Source organism: Diachasma alloeum, unplaced genomic scaffold (assembly GCF_001412515.2).
Source record: "Diachasma alloeum isolate Michigan unplaced genomic scaffold, Dall2.0 Dall_scaffold_00999, whole genome shotgun sequence".
Classification (NCBI taxonomy): Eukaryota; Metazoa; Arthropoda; class Insecta; order Hymenoptera; family Braconidae; genus Diachasma; species Diachasma alloeum.
In genome coordinates, this window is record NW_021681114.1 from 112,062 (window position 1) to 137,684 (window position 25,623).

The 25,623-nt window shown below is 37.5% G+C and overlaps 3 protein-coding genes across 7 annotated transcripts in view; 2 read left to right on the forward strand and 1 right to left on the reverse strand.

Annotated features, from left to right (window-relative positions):
- The window catches only part of LOC107045567 (probable ATP-dependent RNA helicase DHX34), a 25,572-nt gene extending 19,732 nt beyond the window's left edge, over window positions 1-5,840 (forward strand). For all 4 annotated transcript variants that reach the window (XM_015267880.1, XM_015267876.1, XM_015267877.1 and 1 more), the window contains 2 exons: window positions 1,695-2,458; window positions 3,584-5,840. In XM_015267880.1, the coding sequence (XP_015123366.1) occupies window positions 1,695-2,458; window positions 3,584-5,659 (2,840 nt within the window). In that variant the 3' untranslated portion in view covers window positions 5,660-5,840. The remainder of the gene's footprint in view (window positions 1-1,694; window positions 2,459-3,583) is intronic.
- A 3,922-nt stretch (window positions 5,841-9,762) lies between these two features.
- LOC107045560 (GPI mannosyltransferase 2) overlaps window positions 9,763-25,623 on the reverse strand; it is a 52,697-nt gene continuing 36,836 nt past the window's right edge. For both annotated transcript variants that reach the window (XM_015267867.2, XM_015267866.2), the window contains one exon: window positions 9,763-11,411. In XM_015267867.2, the coding sequence (XP_015123353.1) occupies window positions 9,787-11,247 (1,461 nt within the window). In that variant the 5' untranslated portion in view covers window positions 11,248-11,411 and the 3' untranslated portion in view covers window positions 9,763-9,786. The remainder of the gene's footprint in view (window positions 11,412-25,623) is intronic.
- LOC107045559 (dual oxidase) overlaps window positions 12,893-25,623 on the forward strand; it is a 49,134-nt gene continuing 36,403 nt past the window's right edge. The window contains exons 1-5 of the mRNA XM_015267864.1: window positions 12,893-13,262; window positions 19,401-19,582; window positions 20,111-20,354; window positions 23,090-23,317; window positions 23,417-23,595. Of these exons, the coding sequence (XP_015123350.1) occupies window positions 12,893-13,262; window positions 19,401-19,582; window positions 20,111-20,354; window positions 23,090-23,317; window positions 23,417-23,595 (1,203 nt within the window). The remainder of the gene's footprint in view (window positions 13,263-19,400; window positions 19,583-20,110; window positions 20,355-23,089; window positions 23,318-23,416; window positions 23,596-25,623) is intronic.

Below are 25,623 nucleotides of genomic sequence, written 5' to 3' on the forward strand. Positions count from 1 at the left end.
TTTCAGGGCTATACTAGCTCTGAGTATCTTGGTTAGGGGTCCCGTGATAGTCTCTATCCCTTCCTGTAATAGGGCTGGGTAGATCCCGTCTGGTCCCGGTGCCTTGAAGGGTTCAAAGGTTTTGATGGCCCACTTGACCCCCCAGGGCTGCACTACTTTATTTGCCAATGCCCAATCATGGGTTTCGTAGACATCCCTCTGATTTTGCATTGTTTCTTTATCCCTCTCCTGGGCCTGTATGAAGCCTGGAAAGTGGGTGTTCATTAGGAGTTTCAGAGTCTCTCCCATGGTTTCCGTGTGGCTGCCATCTGGTGCCTGTAGGCTCCCTAGATATGGAGTCTTCTTTGTTCCAAGGATTTTTGCCAGCCTAGAGGTCGGAGACCTCTAGGCTGGCAAAAGTCGTGGCTGGGTATTTAACCTGTCGGCTAAATAATACAATAATTGTAGGCACAATACGGTAAAGAAACAAATTAATTTCTCAAAACGAGATAAGTCGCATAAGCGAAAGCTTCAGAACTAGAAGCAACGGTATAGGCTCACTATGAGCATTGGCCAGAGGCAAGGGTGAGCGCGAGGCTAGTCATCGGTTGACGACTCACAATGGACTCTCTTATAACGCGAAAACTTCCAAATTTATAGCTTTCTAAAAGGTGTGAAATGGACAGAGAGTGAAAGCCGAATGCGTATGATAGAATGAGAACACTATACTCGTCACGTGATGACACGTAGGGAGAGATCGCTGGCTATAACATAGCAACTGTCCAGCGCTGAGCGCAGAGAAAAATAATAATAATAATAATAATAATAATAATAATAATAATAATAATAATAATAATAATAATAATAATAATAATAATAATAATAATAATAAGCACGCAAACTCGACAATTCGTAGGCGTGTGATTAACGACTAATCTAACAATAAACTCAAATATTGTACGGGATTTTCCGGCAGTTATTCGGACAGATAAATTCTTTTAGCTATCATTTTCTCTCTGAAGCTGTATTCTCTAGGATTCTTGGGATAGAGATGTATAAACTAATCACTAAGCGAAAACGCAGAACATTCAATTATCACGATACATCATAAAACATCCCTAAACGTAAATGGCCTTGGCAATTCACACGCGTACAACGGCCATCATTGGTCGTGTGACCTTCCACCGAAATCCCAAAACTGTCCTATCTCTTCCCAATTAACCCATCTATTAAGTGGCAGTATTTCAACTACACCTAAACGTTTCTTCAAAGTATCAAATAAGTGACAATCCTCAAACAATAATTGCGCAGCTCATTAATATCTCGGCCTATATCGCGAAAATCGTATCGGTCCCGTATAGTTAAATTTATGAAATCCCTAACGCACGATTGGCACACAAAAAAAAAGCACTATTAAGGCTTACTAAAATTAAACGAAAATTCACTATAACGAACCTACAAAATCTAAAATTGTAAATTACCTAAAATTAACGGAAATCACCGAAACGCGATCGGGTCAACCCTGACTCTACAAACGTTAAAATTACTCAACGTTAATCATCTTTTTTTTTAAATTTAATAGAACTAAGGCTCTGGATCTTTGTCTGACTCACGAATATGGAGATTCTTCCCATTGTCTCTGGATGGCACAAGGAATTTCCCAGAATTCCTTACAGTGTATAAAATTTTAAGAATTCTCTCTTCTTCTGTTTCAGCATGTACTCAACCTCGAAGGATCGCCTGTATCTCACTCTCGAAGCGCGTGGCATTTGAGACCCTCACCGAGAACTTCCCTGTCGTGGGTTATCAAATTCGTTTCGAGAAGCAACGCAATCAAAACACAAAAATTACCTTCATAACCGAAGGTCTTCTCTTGCGTCAAGTCTCTTCTGAAACCGGTCTCTCTCAGTACGATGTGGTAGTCCTCGACGAGATACACGAGCGTCACCTGTACGGAGACTTCCTCCTGGGCATAATGAAATGCCTAATCTACCAAAGACCTGACCTGAAACTAGTACTCATGTCTGCCACCATTAATATTCAGCTTTTCGGCTCCTACTTTGCGAAAGAAGATGTCCGAATAATTCAGGTACCAGGTCGTCTGTACCCAATTCAACTACTCTACCGTCCGATAACGATTGATGACTTTACATACAAAAACGACCGGTTCAATCCTTCACCCTACGTTCAGATCCTTCAGTTGATTGATAAAAAATATCCCCCAGAGGAGAAAGGAGATTTACTGATTTTTTTGAGTGGAATGAGCGAAATAACTGCGGTAGTAGATACTGCCAAAGAGTATGCTCAAAAGAAGAACAATTGGATTATTCTCTCCTTGCACTCTACTCTCTCGATTGCAGAACAAGATAAGGTTTTTGATTATCCCCCGGAGGGGGTGAGGAAGTGCATAGTATCAACTAACATCGCAGAGACCTCAATCACGATTGATGGAATACGATTCGTTGCAGACTCAGGGAAGGTATGTACTAGTCCAAACTTTATTTTCAATTCAACTCTCTCATCTCAGTGCCTTTAGTAACGCCCTTTTCTAATATTTGTTGATTGAGCAGAGAAAGTAAATTATGCCTTCTTAGCCTGTGATTACATCATATCAATGAGTCATATCATCAATTAAAATATAGCCATGGAATTGAGATTTTCTTTTTATTCATGAAGTAACGTTTTTTTTGTTATATGAAGATCGATGATTGTGATAATATTGGAGTATGTGAGACTTGAGATGATTGACTGGCTATTAGGAGTTTGTGAATAACCGAATTAATCGCAAAGACTGTGCCACTGTAATTATAATGAGCTAAGAAAAGGAGAAATCACCACACGGAGAGAAATGTTTGAATATTTCTCATAGAATTAAAATGAATTAATAAATAAGAAATTGAATAACTAATAAATAAACAAATAAATAAAATATAACAATTAAATAAATGATTGTAACTAAAGTTCCTTAAACACGGATTAAATAAGTAAATGATCTGGATAAAACTCTATTCAAGAGAACTCCTTATACAATAGGGAACTTGCGTGAAGCTCTATTCTTTTGAGTTCCCCTATGTACACATTCCTCATAACATATATGGATAGCTAAACGGCGAAAATTATGGAGGTATATTGCCTAAATGTTTTATTATAATTGATTGAAAATCAGTCGTTTTCGAGGGCAATTGTTCGGTCATGACGTCACGAAGACGGTCAGGTAATGCTGCATTGATTCTAAAAAGAAGAGAGTGGGTAGTTGTCCACCATTGGCCGAGATGCGCCTCAAGATTGGGCTAGGTCGGCCCGAGCCATTCTGTGATTGGTCCAGCACTAGACCGTCCGTGTGACGTCATTAGCGATTTCGAAGCGTTTAAAATCTTCAACTTTTAATGATTAATTATTAATTAATGAGCAATACTTCGAACATTTGTCAGTGAAAAATGAATTATTCAGGTCCCAAACTTGAGATTAGAAAATTGAAAAAAGTTCATGCAAGTTCCCTATTATGACTATGATGTTTCAAAAATGTAATCGATGTAAATTTATGGTTGCCCTTAGGGGATCTCTGTATCTCAGGGTATAATAAGACGCATTCTATCTGTTCTAGGTTAAAGAAATGAGTTACGATCCAATCTGCAAGATTGAACGCCTCAAGGAATTTTGGATCTCTAAAGCAAGCGCCGAACAAAGGAAAGGCCGAGCAGGTCGAACAGGTCCAGGCGTCTGCTACCGGGTCTACTCCGAAGAAGAGTACGACTCCCTTGAAAAATACTCCACTCCCGAAATTCAGCGAGTCCCTTTAGATTCACTTCTCCTTCAGATGATGGCTATGGGCCTCCCCGATCCTCGGAAATTTCCTTTCATCGAGCCCCCTCCCTCACAGAGCCTCAAGAACTCCATTCTCTCCCTTAAGGACCATGCAGCAATCACAGAGAACGAAAAACTCACCTGCATTGGCAAAACTTTAGCAAGACTTCCTGTGGACATCACGATAGGCAAAATGTTGATCATGGGTTCGATTTTTCATCAAGTAGAGCCGGTGCTTTCCCTAGCTGCTGCTCTTAGTATCCAAAACCCCTTCACAAATCGAGCGTTCAAAGACTCAGAATGTGAAACATCTCGAAAAAAGTTAGAATCTGATCATGGAGACCCTATCACCTTACTCAACGCTTATAAAGAATGGCTAGAAGTGAAGCAAGAAAACAGTCATGAAGGCCGAAATACTAACAGTACCAGCAGAAAGTGGTGCAAACGCCGAGGTCTCGAGGAACAACGCTTTTACGAAATGACCAAGTTACGAAGTCAGTTCAAAGATCTTCTCAAAGACTGCAATTTGATGAAGAATCAGAATCAAGAACCAAATTCATCGATGTCAAGCAGTGAAAGAGCTTTAAGACATGGAGAACTCAAACTGCTAAAGTCCTTGAAAAGAACCTACAGACAATCATCGAGTAACAGAAAAAGAAAACAATTGAAAGTCGATGAATTCGACCTTCAGCTAGACAACGATAATGATAACGACGAGATCGATATTAAAGATGTGGAGTTCAGAATGAGGAATGACGCTTGCCAGATCCAGAATCTCCTCAACGCCAGTACAGCATGTTCTTACAAAGATTTAACAATGTTAAAACTGATTCTGTGCAGTGGACTTTATCCACAATTCGCTATTGCTGATGAGTTTAATTACTGTAAATCCATGAACGAGCAATTGTTTCATACTAAATCAAAGCCTTACGTCGCCCTCCACCCCATGAGCTACTTCGGTAATCATCCACAGATTCTGCAGCTTGAGGAACCTGACATTGTCAATATTCCTGGGTTCAAATCGAAGACTCCAGTGAGTCCTAAGCATCAATTATTAGCTTATTTATCGCTTCTTGAGACGACTAAGCCGTACTTAGTTAATACATTGAGAATGCCAGCTGCTCAAACTCTTCTATTATTTTCTCAAGAGATTGACACTAATTCGGTAATATCTGTTGTCATTTGTGATAGTTGGTTGGGGCTAGAATTTCCCATAATTGATAGCGGAATGAATCTGTTGATCAGGGCGATTAGAATTAGAGCGAAGTGGGATTTGTTGCTGAAGAGGCAGCTGAAGGATGCTAAGATGGATGAGGAAGATGGAGAAGTACAGATGCTACAGGAGATGGAGTATGAGTTGAGCAGAGATTTGATTGAGTTCATGCATACCAGTATTCCTTACACCATTAAGAGACTTCTCCCTGCAGATTTGAACAGAATTTATATAGGCCCTGGGCACAACGATATAATAGATAGTTTTTCGGATAATAATCCTTTTGAGGACAATTTCACATGTCTTGTGAATGGGGTAAAAGGGGGAGTTAAGGTTAATGAGTATGTTACGTATAATTGCTTATTGGAGAACGATTGGGGTGATAAGATTGCTGGGGAGATGATGGAGAGTCCTTGGGAATGTGGTAATTGTGATTTCAGGGGAATTGTGAGGACTGTGGAGAAACTACAGCATCGAGCGGTGTGTGATACGAGTCAGAGTAAAAAGGTAGTTCAGGGGGGAAAGGAGGGTGAGAATAATTCTAAGGGGAAGAGAAAGGCGAATTCTAAGGAGTATGAGTGTGAAGAATGTAAGGAGATATTGTGGCTGACTCCGATTGAAATATTGAGGCATAAGAAAAGGCATAGTAAAGCAGAATTTTAATTGATTCAATCAAATCCTCCACGTATGAAAAATTGAATAGAAAAAGTTAGCGAATTGACTAGAAAATTCTAGTGGAATTCTCTAGACATTCCATTGGGATTCTATTACAATTCTAAGGACTTCTCGTTAACATTCTATTTTTTCTTTGCGCTGATTCTATGAGATATTTGATAGGAAAAAATCAGTAGATGTCGATTTTTCCATATGAATACTCTCTTGGAATTTTTTCTATATGAATACTTCTGCATGAATTTTCCAAGTTTTCTCACTCGGATCTTGTAATGCAAAACAAAACAAAATAGAGCGGTAAAAACTTGGAAAATCCGTGCCCAATAATTTTAACAGAAAAAATCTCAAGAGAAAAATTCCAACAGAAAAATCGAAATATATTGACTTTTTCCTATCAAATATCTAACAAAATCTGCGCAAAAAAGAAATGAAATTCTAACGAGAATTTTAACAGAATCCTCATACAATTTCTAGATAATTCCAACAGAATTCTTTAGCGAATTCGCTAAGGTTTTCTATTGAATTTTTTCATACATGTCATTTTATCAATGATCCAGACATTTCAAAAACCAGTAGTTCCATCCGGACAGTTAAGATCTTTTCGAAGCCTATTATATTGCATGCTTTCGTACTTTTTCGTAGAAAACCTCATAAGTTATACATTGTTAATAAATTGTATAAAATTACCTATAAAAATTAGGTACACTGTTGAAAACTTTCGTCTGAATTTTCCGTGCCAAATCCCGGAAATTTTTATCGTATTCAATTTCCACTGAAATTTCAGGAAACCTTGTCATTGAAAAATCAAATATTTCATTGATTTTCTGTTCGAATCATCTGAAAATCAATAAAATGTTTGATTTTTCAGTTCAATTATTCCGTGAAAATTCATAAAAATGAGGAAAATTCAAGGAAAAATGGAAATTTCAAGTCATTTAGTTTTTGAATATTCATCTTCCATTGAAAATTGAATCAAGTTGTGAAATTGCTTTCTCACTCCCAGTGAAAACTCATGAATTTCCTTCAATTCTACCTAAAACTTGAAATTTCATAACCATTTTTCCCCTGAATCCGATTCCGTGTCACTCTCATATGAATTACTACACTCCAGTCTTCGTACAAGATACTAGGCCTGAATCCCTACCGAGTGATACCCCCACTTTCTGGCTTGAATGTTTTTCGTTTCGTATTCTCTGTACAAGACCCTCGACAAAAGGGCTAGAATTGGGTGGTAATGGGTTTGAGATATTGCAGACATGACTGGAAATATATGCATCTATGTTTTAGAACTTAATTGCACATCAATTGAATTTCAAAACGAATGGTCACTCATTACCCTTAATAAAAAAATTAAATGGGTCGGTCATAAAATTTGGTAAAATATCTATTTTTTACACGTACGAGATCCGCCGCGCGTGCTACGCCCGCGCCTTCTCATCTCTTCACGTAGTGGCGCTTCGGTTTCATTCTTACGCTTACGCTTATTCGAGATTTTCGAGATTCTCCTTTTTACAATAAGATATTTCGAGATCGATTTCATGTCTCCTTTTTACGATAGGAGGATTGCACCATGTGTTTTACGTCCATTTTTTTATGGATAGATAGACAAAACAAAACAAAATTCTACCCAATTTTGATGAAAATCAAAATTGCAATGAAAGTCAATTTTACCTCGCAGCTCCCTATTAACAAACTAACTTATTTTGAATTTCTAAATTGTCATTTTGAAAATGAACAATACCTTCTAACCAAACATTCGTATTTCACATCAGGAATCGTACTCAAATGGTCATGAAAAAAGGAAATCGTCTGGTATCTTGTACGAAGAATATCAAATCAAAATATTTTCTCCTCTGAGGGCAAGGAAAGTTCGGGATACGTAATTCTCGGAATTTAATTCCTCTACAGTTCCTGTGGTATCTTATACGAAGGTTGAACTGTATCATGTCTTCCCTGAAATTTCAAGAAATTTCTAACAGCACCGTTAGCAATTTTTTAAAATTTAAATAACAGATGCATTTGAATTTTCAATGTTCGGAACTTGAATTCAATTTCAGACTAAATTGTTCATGAAATTCCTGATTCGTCTTGGAAATTCAATAAAATGAAGTTTTTCATAATGAATGATCATTGAATTTTCAACGACAATTTGGATTTTCACACCAATCGCGAAAATTACCACTACATTCAATTGAATTGTCTAAGGATTAAAAATTCCGAAGAAAAGTCTGAATTTTCACGATTTTCAGTAATTTTCATTGTCGTATGAACCTGAGAAATCAAATTTCATTAAATATTCAATTAAATGAACTGATTTGTCAATAACAAGATCAATGGAAATTCCATGTAGATTATTCGTTAAAAATTTTCAGATTTTTTACTTGAAATTTCAAGAATAATTTTCTAACAGTGAGTGTACAAATTTGACCAGTGCGGATGGCTGTTCCGTTCTATATAAAAAAGCATGGTACTACAAAGAAATAATAATTGAGAAAAAATAGTAGTGGAATGGTGGACGAGATAAGTCAACATCCGTTAAAAATCAGTTCGCAGAAGATATCTCAGAATTCGAGGGCGATAGTGAAATATTGAGAGAGATCCTTTTGTACAGAGAATATCAGCTACTGATAGAGCCTTTCGGCAGTGGCGTCATAGAAACCTCATGGATTTTGCAGCTATATTTATCTTCCTTACCTATTACATTTAAATCAATGGCGAAGTGTGCAAATGTTTTAAGTATCGCTGGAAATCCATAGGAATACCGAGATTCCAGAAATTGTTGATTTTTTTTACACAGAAAATGGATAAAAGAATCAATATGTTTCATCGTATTATAGACTGAATACTAATTTATTAAAATCGATAGGTTCTTGCTGAGAATCTCGGAAGCTCCGAGAAGGCCTGCTCTCACTTGTGAGTGGGGTTGGAGTAATTTTGAGATATTGGCAGACTTGAAAATCTCAGGAATAAATTAATTTTTTTATGCAGTTCAAAATAATTTTAGTCATTTCGATTATCATTGAAATATGTAATTTACAATATTATTGAATCAATTCAGATTTCAAATGCATTGAGAATCCGTGGAAATGCAAATTTAAATGATCCTACGAACTACGTCAAATATGATATCCAGGAAGACGATTTTGAAAATACATTACTCTTTCCCCAAATCATTAAAGACTCATTATAATTCAAATAATAACTTGAAACAGGGGACTTTCTTTCCGAATAAATAATATGATTAATAATTACCTAGTATTATTGTCCAAGGATTAGTTTAATTAATTTATAATGTCTGACAGGAGGGATCAGGGCGATCAATTGAATGGGACTCGGAAGGCTAATTACAATTCAAATAATACTCTATATTCACGTAGGAAAAAATCGTATAGAATCTTTCTATACGGACTGTGTATAGCATTTCTATAGGTTTTTCGTATATGATATTCGGATATTTCTATACGAATATCATATACGAAAAACCTATAGAAATTCTATACGCAAATCGTATAGAAACTTTCTATACGACTTTTTCATACGTGTTTCCTTGAATTTTACACCAAGGCCAAGTGACGTTTGTACACGCGACAGGGGATGACTAAAATGTGAACAAAAGGGGACTCGTGTCTAGCGATTGATCCTGAATAGTTTACAATAATTTCTTCGAATGATAATTAGGGACAATAGAAAGTGTGGGCTCTTATCTAGCTGGAAGCTGGTGGCTGGTGCTGCTCAGTTTCGTTGTCGGGCGATTCTTCTTCTGCTTCGGTCTGACGGTGAGGAGAATTGGAGGGAGTAACGGGGGAAAGAGGGTGACCAACGGTGGCGAGAAATCTTTAGGGGGAAATATTGTGTGGGGGGCTCATTTCACCTCGTCACAAACTTTGTAAATAACGAAAGACTGTAAATGAACTTAATTTATTTTATGAGTAAACCGTATTAGACTCGACCATATTGTTCCAAAATTTCATATTCATCTTCATTTTTTCTCATTTCACAGCAGAATGCTCGACATCGTTGCGAAATGTTCAGGTATCCTCCACTAAATTCGGATAATGAAGACAACTTATCTAAAAAATTATTGGAGACCAAAATACTGAAATTACACAAATTTTTATTCACGTCCAAGGTAGGAAATTGGAATACATGAACGTACCCACAACAGTATAACTCACAAAATATGCTAATACTATTTTTTCCTCAGTCGTCCATCTCTTTTTAGACTTAAAAAATACATTATGACTTGAATTAATATTATTCTTAACATCCCAATCGTCACGTTCCTCTCTAGACAATAAAATTGCAGTATACCAATACAAAAGTGGACTAGCTGATGCAAGAAGCCTTGTGCTAACTTGGATATGCACAAAAAATATACAGAAAAAAGTTAAGAATAGACCATGAACGATGAACGGAAACATCTTGGCAGGATAATCCTTTCTCTCACAATCTTCCCTCTCAACGTCTAACATCAACACTTTCAGACTCACAACTTGTCCCCAATTAACCGTTAAATACTCATAAATACATTTCAACATGATAAATATTATTGGAAATGCTAAAATAAAATTTGGAATTTGTTTCACCTCATAATAATTCATGAATCCTACATTCCAGTAATGCTTTTGAATGTAAGAATAGGCAGTGGGGATTTTATAGTGACACCAGGGTGGGAACCCCCCTCTAGGCATTATCAATCCATTATCTTCGCCATATTTTTTCACATATGGAGGAATAATCGGTGAATTTCCACTTTCAGTACAGAACAAAATATAGTTATAAGTTTGCAACAACGAAAATGGTGCAACTGACAATAAAATTATAGAGAATATTCTAGAGAGATTCAGCAAACTAGTTTTCAGTCCAAGTAAAAATTTTGAGAATTTTGAAAAACTTTGCCTCAAAAAAAACGAAAAATGAGAGATTAAATCTTGTAAACAAATATAGAGGGGGAAGCCAATGTTAATTAGTCCGTTGGACCTCACTAATGAGGACAAACCAATGGGAAGACTAACAAAACGATTTTTCTCAACAGATGCGAGCATAGAATAAAAAGTTATGTACGCGAACATTGATTCAGTGTAAGCTGCAGTGAAGAAGATGGAAGCCGGGCTTATGCAGTACAAAATGGCGGATCTATACGCAATTTTTTTATTCATTACGATGACGGTTAGGTCGTAGAGGATCAACGACGATTTTATGAAACAGAGGAAATTTATGAGAATTGCAGAGATTGTTATGACGCTATGAAAATTTAAAAAGAACAGAATTTTCTTGAGGATAATTGCTGAGGTTCTGATCGTCATCGGGTAGAGGGGGAGGAAGGCTAATGTGTTTTCGTAGGTATATCCATGTTTTGCGATGTGGAGGTAATATTCGGAGTCCCAACGAGTCAATCCACTGAAGAGGAACGAGATTAATTTGTCGAAATTGGATATTTTTTCATTAGGGTCTAGGGGGGCACTGAAGGCGTTTGCCGCGTGGTCCGGGAAGATCGTGTTGAAGAATAGTTGGAGGAATATTACTGAGAGGCGGGTGATGATGGCGAATCGGAGAATTTTTGAACGGAGAACTGGCATTCTGGAATAACAAGTTTTTTTTCGGTGCCTCTAACAGCGCTCGTCGATGAATCATGGAGATAAATTCAGCAGCTTCCGGGCGTTTTATCGAACCGGGAAAGTTTCAGACATCCTTCAAGTACAGTTCCAAAGCTTGAGAGCGGGAGTTCAGTGGTGTTGAATATCTAGAAACAAAAATGATTTTTTCGTGTCATTAAGGGTGGAAATTTTTCAGACTGACAAATTAATGTTTCAAGTTTTTTAGGGATAAAAAATGAAGTGGATGGTTGTTCTGATGATGATTGGGTGTGAAGTATCGGGGCAGGGTAATGAGACGCACCCGACTCTTCCGGAGGAACCTAAGGTAACTTTTACCAAAGTATGATGAAATATAATATCAGTTCGCCACAATGAAATTTTTTTGTTCTAAACTCACAAGCCTGCAAATAGGCTTTAATAATAAACAAAAAAATCAATTTAGTAGGATATTGAAATTAAAATGTCTCTTTAGTATGTTTTCCACTAGTTTTCTGAACAATTTGTGTTGATTGAAGACAGCCGGACAGTCTATAATATTCAGTTCAAATATTGGAAATTCGCGTAATAGTTCTTCTTCCCTATCCGCTCAACTATGAGAATATAACGGACTTGTCTGAACCTTTTTCAATCAGAAATTTCGTTTTAACACTCCGTTGGTCGCGCAAAAGTTACGAAAGCCGTAAGCGCCACGCCGCACCAGCATGAATTGACATAATGATAAATTTGAACAACCTAGGCAAAATTTGGAAAAAAGTCAAGAGTGAAAATTCGTATACTTGAAGAAATCCCGTGAGATTTTTCATGTTCAGTGGGACCCATAATTATTCAAGCTCAAAGTTGCCCAATGTTTTTCTGAAAATTCACCTTATACACGGTACACGGCCCGGAGTTTGTGAATAAAAATTTGAAAATCCAACTACTTATGATATTTTTAGCGGATGTCAAATTTTTTCCAATTTTTCTGAGGCTAGTGATGTCGCGAGACGCGAGAGATACGAGACGAGAAACGAGAGAGCCTCCCCCTCTCTGTATTTTTTTCCATGCAAATTGGATTATAGAGATGAGATAAGACAAGACGAGACGAGAGAATCTCTCAATTCTCGACAAGACTAGAGAAGAAATTGCTCTCGTATTTCGATACGAGACACATACGGAGAGAAATGTTCAGTAAAAATTACGGAACTCACAGTTCGCTCACCGATTACGGAATCGTCTCAGAAAATTGACAGTATCGTAATTTTTCACAGGAGATTCAGGTAAAAATTTCGAAACGCTCTGGAAAAATTCCGCGACTTTAGGTAAAAATGCCGTGACAGTTCCGTAAAATTTCCTATAACCACATTTCGCTCTGGAATTACGGAAAAGATACGTCATTTTTATTGAATATTTTTCTCCGTGGTCGAGACGAGAGAATGGTTTCGTGACAACGTCTCGCGGCATCACTGTCTGAGGCTTTACTAGCTGCTCTGGAATTTAAAGAATTGGAAAAAGTGCGGCGCTGCGCTCATAGCGCGACCAACGGAGTGATAACAATAAAGTTGACGAACCCATTGTCATCATCAATAAAGATGAGAATCTCTATGCAATAAATCTAATAAATCTGATGCAATAATTACATGAGATACTTATGCCGGTTGAACAAGTCACGCCCGAGAAACCAACTGAGAAACCAACGACGCCACCTCCTATTGCAAGGGATTCCATAATCTCTCGATTACTCGCAAATGAAGTAAATCCTAATGAGGCCGCGAAACCATCCCGCAATGAATCTATCGAATATCCGGGGTATGATGGATGGTACAATAACCTTGGAAAACCAGAGCTGGGGGCGGTGGATACACCGTTGTTGCGATCAAGTCCAGCTGCGTATGGGGACGGGGTCTACGAACTGGCTGGCCAGAATCGTCCAAATCCACTAGAACTCAGTGAGCAACTGCTGAGTGGTCCTATTGGATCAAAATCAAGAACTGGGAAAAATGCTTTACTCGTATTTTTCGGTGAGTTTATTCACTGTGAAAAACTTCCCCCCGCCCAAGAAGGAAATGCCAGTGTTAGAAAAGCGGGCCCAGTGTGGCACACGCCTGGGCGCCCAAGCTTGGACCGAGGTTCGGCCATCCCTGGGAAGCAGGGCTTGACCCTCGGTGAAAGGGCGGATAACCGAGCCTTGGTTGACAGATCTGGTCCAGCCTTGGCCGAACATTGGCATGTCTGGGCTTAATCATTGGGCTGCAGCCGTTGCTGTTATTGTAAGGGTCAAGTCGGAAGGGTGAAATGATGAGAATGGAATCATAGGGGTGGAATCATAAAATTGTAAAGGTTAAATCGTAATAATGGAAAGAGGCGAAAAAATCATAAGGATGACATTGTGAGGGTTGAATGGTAAGGGTGGAATCTTGAGGGTAAAATTTTAAGGGTGTAATCGTAAAAATAAAATGATGGCATTGTAGGTATTGAAGTCACATGTTATTCGCTAATTATCTCGAAAAATAGAAGCATTGTGATTAAAAATTAATCATCATTGTTATAATTATTATTATAATTAATAGTTATTGTTATTGTTATTCATTATTGAATTAATTTACCGATTAAACTATAGTTGAATCACTTAATATCTCTATCAAGTGAATAATAAAACGTTCAAGTCGAAAAAAACCGAGGCGGAATTAATATGGACGATTTGAAGTAGAGATTTCATGAATTGCGGGGTAGGCTAGTGGTTAGGCCGTCGGATTAGTGGTTAGAGCCCACGTTAGGGTAACATTCTAAGTTAACAAAGTCAGTTTTTCAGCGATAATTGCGGTAGGGTTTGGTAGGTACGGGACAATTAATACTAAAAATCATCATAAAAAAAGTTGATTATTTTGTTTTTGTTATTATTGATAATTGTCATGAATAGTTTGGCAGCCAGCCTGGCGCCAATTGCATGCCGGTATTGATTTTTTCACACACCTGCACGGAAAGTTCGTACTTTCCTCCCGCTCATTAAAGAGTAAAATACGAACTTTCCTTTGCAGGCGTGTTAAAAAATAGCATGTGCACCTCGGGCGGGAAAACATGACTTTCCGCCCTTAATGCACAATATACTATTTTTTCCTCCTTGAAACTGTTACGAATGCTCAGGAGTAAGATTGAATTACTTATGTTTCAATCATTGATATCATATTCATGTAATTAAGTAATGTTTAATTGAGCCTGGCCAACAACTGGCAACCAACGCTCGACCGAGATTGGCGCCCAGGCCCGGCCCCATGTTATCATTCCAGGTTTCAACCAACCCCGGCGCGGAACGGGCCCCGAAGTTCGGCGACGGGGCCGCCGGGATTGGATCGAGCTCGGCCCATTCGTTTTTTCCTACCTGGACTGTATTCAAAATATTACGACTAAATGCACAGAAAAATGAATGAATGCTGAATTTAACCATAAATCGATTACGTAGGAGGAATAAAAAAGTGTTGCGGGATAGTCTGGAAGAATTATTTTTTTATCTATATCAAGGCCCGAATGGATTATCTTGCACGTGACCTTGATTGTTTTTTTTACTTTGCTAATCTGAAATGATCTCCAATTGCTATTCAGTTTTACATAGCCCTGGAATCTCCAAAAATTATGATTGTACAATCAAAAAAACGTTGCAAAAAAGCTGAACAATTTCAAGGAGCGTTTTTGAATAATAATGGGAAATAAACCAAATAGGGAGGAAATTGCAAATTAATAATTTGATGTATCTAATGGCTGTTAGGTCATCATTTGTCACAGCAGTCAATGGTCGTCAGATCGTTAGTCATCATGATGAATTATCCATTCACTATTTCCTCTCTATCGGACCAATTTCTTAATCTGTATTAGAAACGCTCTTTGAAGATGTTGTTTTTTCTACTTTTTTTTATTATACAATAATAATTATTAGGGACTCCTGCGAGATGTAAAGTCCAATGGAAACTGTGATATATTTTACATTATGAAGATGGAAAAACAATTGAGATAAGGTTCGATAGATAATCTCCCCGAGCCTTAAACAATATATTTTCTCACAAAGCAGAATGTAATAATATTGAGTTTCAATGATGTTTCAAACATAGGAGGTGTTCCTAAACTCTTCACGAAAATTTTGAGGGATGAAAAACGAAGAAATACTGAGGCGAAAGTCCTTCTGCGATTTTGGATCCAGGCGATCGTTAACAAGTTATTAATTAATCAAATTCACTAATGAGACCGTTGATGGGCTGCAATTACACTGTTATAAATTTTTGTCAGAAATTTTCGGTACACTTTTTGGAAGTTTTTATCGAATTTGATAACCACTGAAATTTCAAGGACTTTCGTCATTGAAAATTCAGAAATTCGTCGAAAAATTAAAGAGAAGTGTAAATTTCAGTTCCATTTGTCTCTTAAAATAAATGGACAAGAAGAAAATTCCGGTAAATATAATCTGGAATTTTCAGGGCAGTGACACTGCATGCGATTTAGGGGGAAAATAATAAAATTTGATATTTCACTGAAAATTCAATGTAATTTGGCACTGAATATTCATATTAGATTGGAAATTCAAATAAATTATGGAATTCTCGTCTTTATGCTACTTAAAATTCTGGAATTTTACTGAATTTTCAGTGAAATCTGAAATTTCATGATTTTTGCTTCCGAATGGAAGCATTGCAATCGTTCTATTTTTCGATTTTCTAATTTTACTTGGAAACGATGCAGAATGGTCTGAAACGTAAAAATACGAAGTTTGACCACCCCGTGTGTATGTGCGAGTGTCCATCTGGTGATCAACTTTTAGAAAATTGGAGAATTAAAGGACTAAAATGATTCCGAGAAATCTGAAATTTTGGCAGATTATAGGTATTAATGACGACTAACTCTGTGCTCAATTTCAGCCCAATCGATCCCGCCGTTTTCGAGAAATCGCCATTTGTTTCTAAATCTTTTTTCGTAAATATCTCGAAAACTTCAACCGATTTCAATTTTTTTTTCTTCAAAATACTCGTCTTGTTTGTAATATCCTTCCTTTTCTTTTATTATTCCTATCCTTTTCTAAATCTTTTTTCGCCATTTATTCATCTCTTTTTGCTTCCAAATGAAAGCCTTGTATTTGAGCGATTTTTCGATTTTCTAATTTTGATGGCAAATGGTCTAGAATGGTATGAAACGTGAAGAAATGATGTTTTTAGGGCCATGTCTGTATGTATGTGTGTGATAACTTGGGTTTTTGGTGATCAATTTTTAGAAAATTTAAAATAAATACGATGAAATTTGTCGATAAAAGTCTGAAATTTTGGCCCATGGTAGTAATGATTAAGCTTCACTTTGGTACGCAGTTTCAGCCCGATGGGTCGAGTAGTTCCTGAGATATAACAACTTCTTGAAATTTCGTTTTTCCTCAATATCTCAAAATATACTCCACCGATTTCAATATTTCTTTTTTCAAAATACTCTTCTCGATGGCCTCTATCTAGATCAATGAAAATATATATACTCGTTCAGACAAAATTTGAAGATATTGCCGTTTTTCCGTTTTTTTTCTCATGAACTACTGGACGGATGTCAATTTTTTTTTTCAAAATACTTGTCTCGGTGGCCACCTTCTAGATCAATCAAAATATGTATACCCGTCCATACAAAAAATCAGAGATGTTCCCGTTTGTTCATTTTTTAAATTTTTTCATTATTGTACGCACGATATTTTGAGGAAAAATGAAAATAGTAAGTTGAAATTTGGTGTGATTATAGCTCTTACAATATTGAAGATTCGTATTTTAGATAGGCGCAATCAGCCGAGCAGTTTCGGAGATATTTTACCTCTTGTACAAATCTATTTCATTAAAAGGTTGAATATCTTCCTGTAGACATCCTGTAGCATGTGGTTATGGTTGTATACCTGTCACAAGGACAGGGGATTGCTACGGATCCGTTCGGAAGCTTACTACCAATAGAATTGGTAGAAATAAAAAAAAGAAAAGGACTAATAACGCAAAAAGTAACGGTCACATGCCTTCTGTCGGATGGGCTCGAACCCCTGCTTGTTTTATCCTGAATCGCATTTAGTGTCACTGTCCTGAAAATTAGTAGTCAACTGTCCATGAAATTTTTTTTTTCCAACAGTGTACTATGACGTAGGTACTGTGGGTATATTTTTAAAAGATAAAACAGCTGGATAATTCTAAACACTTTAATCGAAACAGTTTATTTACAATTGTTATTTTAAAAAACACTTTAAGAAAAACAGCTAAATCGTCTAATGCCTCTGACGAGGACTTCGTCTACTTCTTCGACTTCAATGTTCGTCTAAAGGTTCCCGGCAATGAACTGCACTGTCCGTTGTACCCTCATCCCTTAAATGTACACCTTGTCCCTCCTAGCGTCCTTCCCCCACTACCACGCACTTTCTGGGCCTCACTCGCCATTTCCATATTTGGAAGTTTTCCCGAAACATGGCAGCGTGGGTCAGCTAAGAGGTCGTGCGTCATCGATGAGGGTGCTATAGGCCTTCTAGTAGAAGATTATCTTCCCCAGGGTACCCCCACTCTACGTGATTCCCACTCATATGCGTGTCCCCCACTCCAAAAATCTACGGATATTCTTCTGGAATATATACTATACGGCGTTACCATAATAAAACAATAAAACTGTACGTCTAAACTTAATCCTGCGTCTCGTCTTAATCCTACCTTAATAAAATATTTTCCTTAACGTTTGAAATACTTTACAATGCAACTGCCCTCGTGTAGTTCCCCAACATCTAGACTATTCATAACTAAACTGTACACGTAATTCCCCACGATCGAGACATTCTTAAAATTAGGAGTTTTCGGTTACTACAGTACTGGTAGACAACTTTTCAAAAAATTCAACTGGTTTGTTGGTCCTCGCTTCGCTCGCTCCCATTGCGGTTGGGTTGAAGGGGATGTAACCTATTACGGGTCGAGCCAATAACTTCCCGACCTATTCCCAGTTTTCTGTTTATTAGAAAGAAAAAACGCAAATTTTCTGGTTAATCATATTGACAATAATCCCGGTTCTCCTCCTACACTGAGAGAAAAACGACAAAGTTCTCAAACAAGTCTTACTTGTGCCAAGGAAATAGTTTTTTGAAAATGATCAAAAAAGTATTGTTTTGTGCCAAACATGCAGAGAGTGCGCCAGAATGAAAATTTTTTGTTGCGAAAATAGATTCAGTAGTTAAAAAAAAATTGCATTCCCTGTACACGCAAGAAATGTCATTTCTAGCACTACTTCTTCATTATTCGATACTCCCATACATATTTTGCTTCTGAAAAATCTTTGTTTTGTGCGAAACAAGAGATAATAGTTTTTCGTTTCGGCTGTCTAATAATCACAGACAACAAATGAACCCCTAAATGAAACAATAATAATGATATGATGACAATGTTGTAACTTAGGGATAAAATATTTCTTGATAAATTTTCCTGTATATGAGATATTTTCATCCTGAAAAGGCACCGTCTGGTGTGAATTATCCGCCTCTTGAGCCAAATATTTCGTTGCTGTCGAAAGCAGAACAATTATTTATATTTGAGACTTTCAAATTCGAACCAAACGAATTCGTTTTTGGCAATTTTCAACTAGCAATTTTGTTGGCCCAAACAAGACTTGTTTGACAACCTGTTTGTTTCTCTCTCAGTGTACCTCATCCAAATCCCATCCAATCATTTCCTATGACGTCACAGAGATGTGGAAGGCTATAGAAATTCCCTTCTTTAAAGTGAATTTTCATCTGGATTACAAGAAAACGACGAAGCCGACCAATCAAGATCGAATTGCATGTAGATCTCATTTAAAAAAAATCAAAACACACACAGACGCGTCTTCAAAAATGTATCAGGATGATTCTGGAGGCCAAGAAATATCGAGAAATCATGGAAATTCCGCATTCAATTTGCGTGGTTATTACAATAACTTCCTTCGGGTCGGGAAGTTAATAACTTTCATTAGCATCTTGGTTCGATTGGTTTTATAACAATTTCATTTCTATCTATATAAAAAAATTGGCGGTATTGATATACGTTTTGGAAAAACCCTCCGTTCCTTCCCCCTCATCAATTAATAACTCGTTAACTATCGCCCGAAAACAAAAGTCAATGATTCTAACTCATAAAACGATAATTCTTCAGGACAGCACGTAGTTGAAGAAATTCTGGATGCTCAGAGACCAGCATGTCCTCCAGAATACATAAACATAAAAATCCCAAGCAACCACCCATATCGTACCAGCAGTAATCACACTGTTATGCCTGTACTGAGAACTCGTTACGATGAACGCACCGGACAGTCTCCAAACAATCCTCGACAACAAGTAATTGTACCATGATTAATCATCTCCAACTTAATTAAAACATACACAGATGAAACACCATTGAATAATAACAGAGTAAAACGAAGTTTGTCTTCATTGAAAATTTGAATTTTGAAAGGTCAAGTCTTCATTGAAAAATTTGCAAATTTGAATTTGAATTTTTATTGGATGATCTGGATAAAATGTAATTTTGGTCAAATGACCAAACGACATTTTCTGGGAGAAACTTGATCGACTGCGAATAGTTTTCTTCAGATTGTCCTGGAACATTCCTTATTTTCGGGATGATGACATGAGCGACTGAAATTATCTCATTTGTTATCCATTCTCATTAACTGTTGCCATATCTTAACAATCAATGAATAATGATGTTATGTAAAATTATGAAAAAACATTTTTTTAGGAATTTTGCCAATTATAAAAACTTCTTTTTTCTACATTTTCCCCTAGAACAACTCGTTTTCAAAATCATTGCATTTCTTGATAATTTGAAATTTCATCTAATTGATGAATTTCATATAATTTTAGTTGAATGAAATCACTCCATTTCTCGATGGAGGCCTCATATATGGAACAACCAAGTCTTGGTCTGACTATCTTCGACTCGATGCCAACAATAAACTCGTCGATGATGGATTATTGGCCTTCAGTTTAGGTGGACAGTACCCGGAAGAGAATAAAGTCAGACTTCCAATGTTCAACCCACCTCCACCTAGTCGACATGAAGAGTATGTGAGACAACATTCTCTGGAGAATGTTGACCGATTCTTCAGTGAGTAAAACAATCTGAAAAAATCTGCATTTGGGAAAAACTGCGGTAGAAGCCATGAGTCGAAAAATAGTGTTGACCTTTTTTCTAAACTGTTGGAAAGGATTACAACCTTGTTTATCCGGCCTTTGATCAACCGAGCTTCCGCGTTATCCGAAAAAAACTCGGATAAAACAGATAGAGCCGTATAAACTTGTTACAACACATTTTGTGCGCTCTTCAGTTGCAAGCTAAAAATTAACAGTTGGCCTTCAACAATCAATGAACAAACATTGCCATGTTGCAAAAAAGGAAAAAGGTCGTAGTCGTCATTAAATTTCATTCTACCATTTCAAATACATAAAAAAAGATTAAAATTTTTGACTTTTTATATTTCTTTCCCCTTATTTCTTACCCCTTCTCACATTACCTGGGATAAACAAGGTTGTACTGTGGTTATTGTTCACAAATGGATTTGGTTGGAGGCTAGGGTCTTTTCAGTCTCACCAAATGTGGACTTCCGTATGAAAAGGGACCACTACCGATTCTAGTTTTCGAGATATTCACGTTTTGCCTCAGCAACTCCCATTTATACCAATGTTAAATTGTTTCTTTCATCTTCTCCACCGACGTCATTCTTGATCCTATGAGGATCATTTTGGGCTTAAAATGTGCGGAATGTTATTAATATTATCAGAGTAGACATAACTCCATATCGACAAAGTGGTCCCTTTTCATGCGGATGTTCACAAATATTTATTCGTTAATAGTTATCAAATGTATATTTGAGGAAGCTTGTTTGACTCGACTTTCAATGAACCATTCGTTAATTTTCAACGAATATTTATTTGGTCATATTCAACTCTACCATTCATTAATAGTTACCGAATCTTGTTTGAAGTAAATGAATCATTCTATCAGTATGTGAATATTTGAAAATTCAGCAGATTTGCAGAATATTAGAAGGGCTCCAGAGACTTTTTTGTTGACCAAGGAAACCATAACTTTCCATAATTCCGTAGTTATTTCATAAAATATAGAAAATTATTGGAAAACAGTTACACAAATTACCCAAATATTTATATCTACCCAGCTTCATCATTTACAACACCATTTTCATTCATCATTTATCCCTCTTCAAATATTTCGTTGCTTCTTTTCCACTAGACTTGGCAGTCAGTTCAATCAATTCCAATAAAAAATTGACTAAAATTATCAAAAGACCCCCACGAATCCTCGTCGATTCTTCATATCTTTACTCCACAAATCTTCTTAGCATATTCCACAATATGGTGGTCCTTCGGGGTGCACTCATACTCAATCTTGTCCGAATAAGGCATAGGCACATCAATTCCAGTGCATCTGATAGCAGGAGCATCCAGCTGAAAGAAAACTGGATTCTCCATAACAGTGGAGCAGATTTCAGCCCCAACGCCACATCTGGGCCATCCCAACTCGACTACCATGAGTCGGTGAGTCTTTCCAATGGACTCAAAAATCATTTCCCAGTCCACAGGTCTCAGTGACCTCAAATTAACGACTTCAGCTTCGATCCCAACAGCCTCGAGCATCTCAGCTGCCCTCATGACATGCCAAGTAGCCTGACCATGACACACAAGCGTTATATGCTGTCCAGAACGTTCGATTTTGCCCTTTCCAATTGGCACTGTAAAGTCCTTGTCTAACGCCTCGTCAGATACCTCAAACTCCATATTGTAAAGTAATTCTGACTCCAGAATTACCACGGGATCTGGATCCCTCACTCCTGCCTTCAAACATCCTCTGTAGTCTTCACTCGTCGATGGAGACATGACCTTCAGTCCTGGTACACTCATATACCAAGCAGCGAAACACTGAGAATGCTGTGCTGCCAATCCCTTAGCATTTCCATTGGGTCCTCTGAAGACGATTGGCACGGGATATCTTCCTGCCGACATGTAAAGATTCTTCGCTGCTGCATTCACCACTCGATCTATCGCCTGCATCGAGAAGTTAAAGGTCATGAACTCGCAGATTGGACGAAGACCTGCAATCGCTGCTCCAATCGCTATTCCTGCGAATCCTGCTTCGGTTATTGGGGTGTCTATCACTCGCTTGTCACCGTATTTCTCCCAGAGGCCTTTCGTTACTTTGTAAGCTCCATCATATTGGGCGACTTCTTCACCGATGATGAAGACCGTGGGATTGTTGGCAAGTTCCTCGTCTAGGGCGGCGTTCAAAGCATCTCGGATGGAGAGTTTTGCGATGAGGCGCGATAAGGGGCGGAGGGAGGGGAAGCAGCGAGGACGAAGAAGGAAGTGCATTCGGGGGTGGCGCGAAAATCGAAAGGGCCTTTTAGGTTTTAGGCATTTCAGAGAATTTCCTGTTTCTTTTTTGTTTCAATTATGCGGAATTTTATGAAGTTTATTGTTTCCTGGGACGTTTATCACTACAATTTACAGGTTTTTCATAAATTTTTTCAAGTTTAATTAGATTTGTTTGGGCGAGGCAAAATTCAGGGAGTAATTTCAGGGAGTTAGGGTATAATTCAATGTCAAGAATGTATTTAGAACTCTTATCGGTCTGCTGATTGAGATTGCTCAAAATATAGTCCCTTCTAGTTGAATTAATTTGAGTTTGAATTATTTTGAATAATCCATTCATTTTACTTGCTTCAATTTCATCATGTTTTTTTCTTCCTTGATTGTTTCACTACAAAACTTCTATCCATCTCGCTTTTCTCTCTTCGACTTATCGATTTGGTGTCTCTTGAATTGAAGAATTGGGGAATCCTCGAGGCAACGAAAATCCGTTTCTGCTATCGTTTGGAGTCGTCTGGTTCAGGTGGCACAATGCAATTGCCAAAAATTTGAAGCTTCAAAATCCCGGTTGGAGTGGCGAGAAAATTTATAACGAAGCAAGAAAGTGGGTAATTGCTTCGCAACAGAGTATCGTTGTGTATGAGTGGCTACCCCAATGGTTAGGAGAGGAACTTACAGATTATAAAGGTAAATTCAATCAAATCTGGTGTTGACTCAATGTTTATGATTTTTTCAAGACTGTGAAGTCTGCAAATTCTTTAATGTTCCTTCTTTTGTTGTTCGAAGGTTACAACCCAGCTGTTGATCCACAAATCGAACAGTTTTTCCAATCTGCTGCATTTCGATTTGGACATACACTGGTGCCGGCCGGGGTTTATCGAAAGGAAGCTGGGAGAGAAGGGTGTGCACTCCGCGGATATATGGGGAAAGCCATCCGCACGTGCAATAATTTCTGGTTGACAAAGGTATTGAAAAAGTAACGGATAACAAATATATTGTTAACGAAAAGTGGCCGCCAATCAGTGACCATTCAAAAAGTGACTCTCTCTAATTTTATAATCTTTACAATCGACTCCCACTACTAAAGAAAAAATCCTAATGAAGGGAATAACGACCTTTTTTTTTCTATATCGAATTTTATGCCCTTTACAATCGACTGCCACTATTTAAAAAAATAGTAGATTATGTCATAAGGACGATAGATCGAGGTTTGTGAGGAGTGCTGCAAACTTCACACGACTCACAACCCGAGACCATCGTCGGAATGACATAATCTAATTTTTATCACGAAGTCCCGCAAAGGAGCGGTGGGGTGGCTTGCCCCTCCCCCCCCCCCCTAAAAAAATTCACAAAAGAAAAAAATAAATAAAAATTGAAGTAATTTGTACTCTGTTAGATATAAGAAAAATACTACAAAAACCTAGTATTTCCACAGAAAAATTCTACTGAATTCGTATTGGAACCCTTGAAAAACTCTATTGGAGTTTTGTGAAAATTCTATTGATTAATTGTGCTAATTCTATCGGAGATCATGCAATTTTACCATCTCGCATTCCTAAAAGAATATTTAATAGAAAAAAGTCCATAGATTTTTAATTTCTTCATTCTTGAATACAAATTTCTCAAATTTTTTATGGAGCCCACCTCCCCTCGCTTCTCCTCACTGAATGAAAAACCAGAACAAACGTAAAAAGTGATAATAATGAGTGAATCGGAAATTCTGTCTAAAAGGATGATTCTAATGAAAATTAGATAACAGAAAAATTTTGATGGTGAAAGTGCGGAAAGCATAAAGAACAAGACGGAGGAATGAGGAACAGGGGTAGTGTGAAACAGCTGTTTGAGGTTGGCCGCAGAACAGGCCGATACGTGCAGGTTAGCGGGACTCAGTGATGAAATAGTATATTATGTCATTAGGCGATAAAAGTATTATCTGGCGAATGTGGCTTTATAATCCAAACCGAACCCTGGCGGATCTGTCGATTGTAGAATCGAGTTGATCAGTATATCGATTCGTATGCGAGTATAGTTCGATTCAGATGTCAGATTATTGATGGAATCGAAGATGAATCGACTTCATAGGAAGTCGATAGCTAGTGAATTTCGAATGACAAAAATTTATTGCACCAAAACTTGAACGACTCATGGGGTGATCGATTATGAAAGACTCCTTACGGTCCGACCAGGATCGACTTGAAGAAAGTCGATTGTGACTCGATTGCCCGCATATTATTCACATCAATCGACCCACAATCGACCAGTTGTTGAGTCGTTTCATATAAGTGAATAATATGAAGTCAATCGAGTAATAATCGATTCAAGGATCAGTCGATTCGCCCACTGGAATTATGAAAACTATTATGAAACGACTAAATAACTAGTCGATTGTGGGTCGATTGACTTGAATAATGAGGACAATCGAGTCACAATCGACCCAAGGATCAGTCGATTCTGCCACTGAAATTATGAAAACTATTATGAAACGACTAAACAACTGGTCGATTGTGGGTCGATTGACTTGAATAATGGGGACAATCGAGTAACAATCGACTTTCTTCAAGTAAATCCTGGTCCGACCGTAAGGAGTCCTTATGATTAAAAAAGAGCAAGGCTTTTGTCTTTTGTTTTCGATTTTCAGCTGTCGAGAAAAAGTGAATCGATTTGGTTCTTCGATATGATAACCGATTTCCGTATTAATCGGTCTCTCTTCTCTTCTTCTTCTTATGATTAAAAGAGCAAGGCTTTTTTATCATTTGTTTTCGATTTTCAGCTATCGAGACGAGAAAAAAGGGAATCGATTTGTTTCTTTGATGGTTATGATAATCGATTGCGCATTTCGATTGCGTACGTATTAATCGACTGTGATGTGATCACATAATTTTCCTTTTCACAAAAAAAAAATCGAGACATCAGGTGAGGAAACAAGCAGGACGCAGTGAGCATATGATCGTGAGCATGTCACTGAGTAATGTTTCAATGCTTTCTCCGCCATC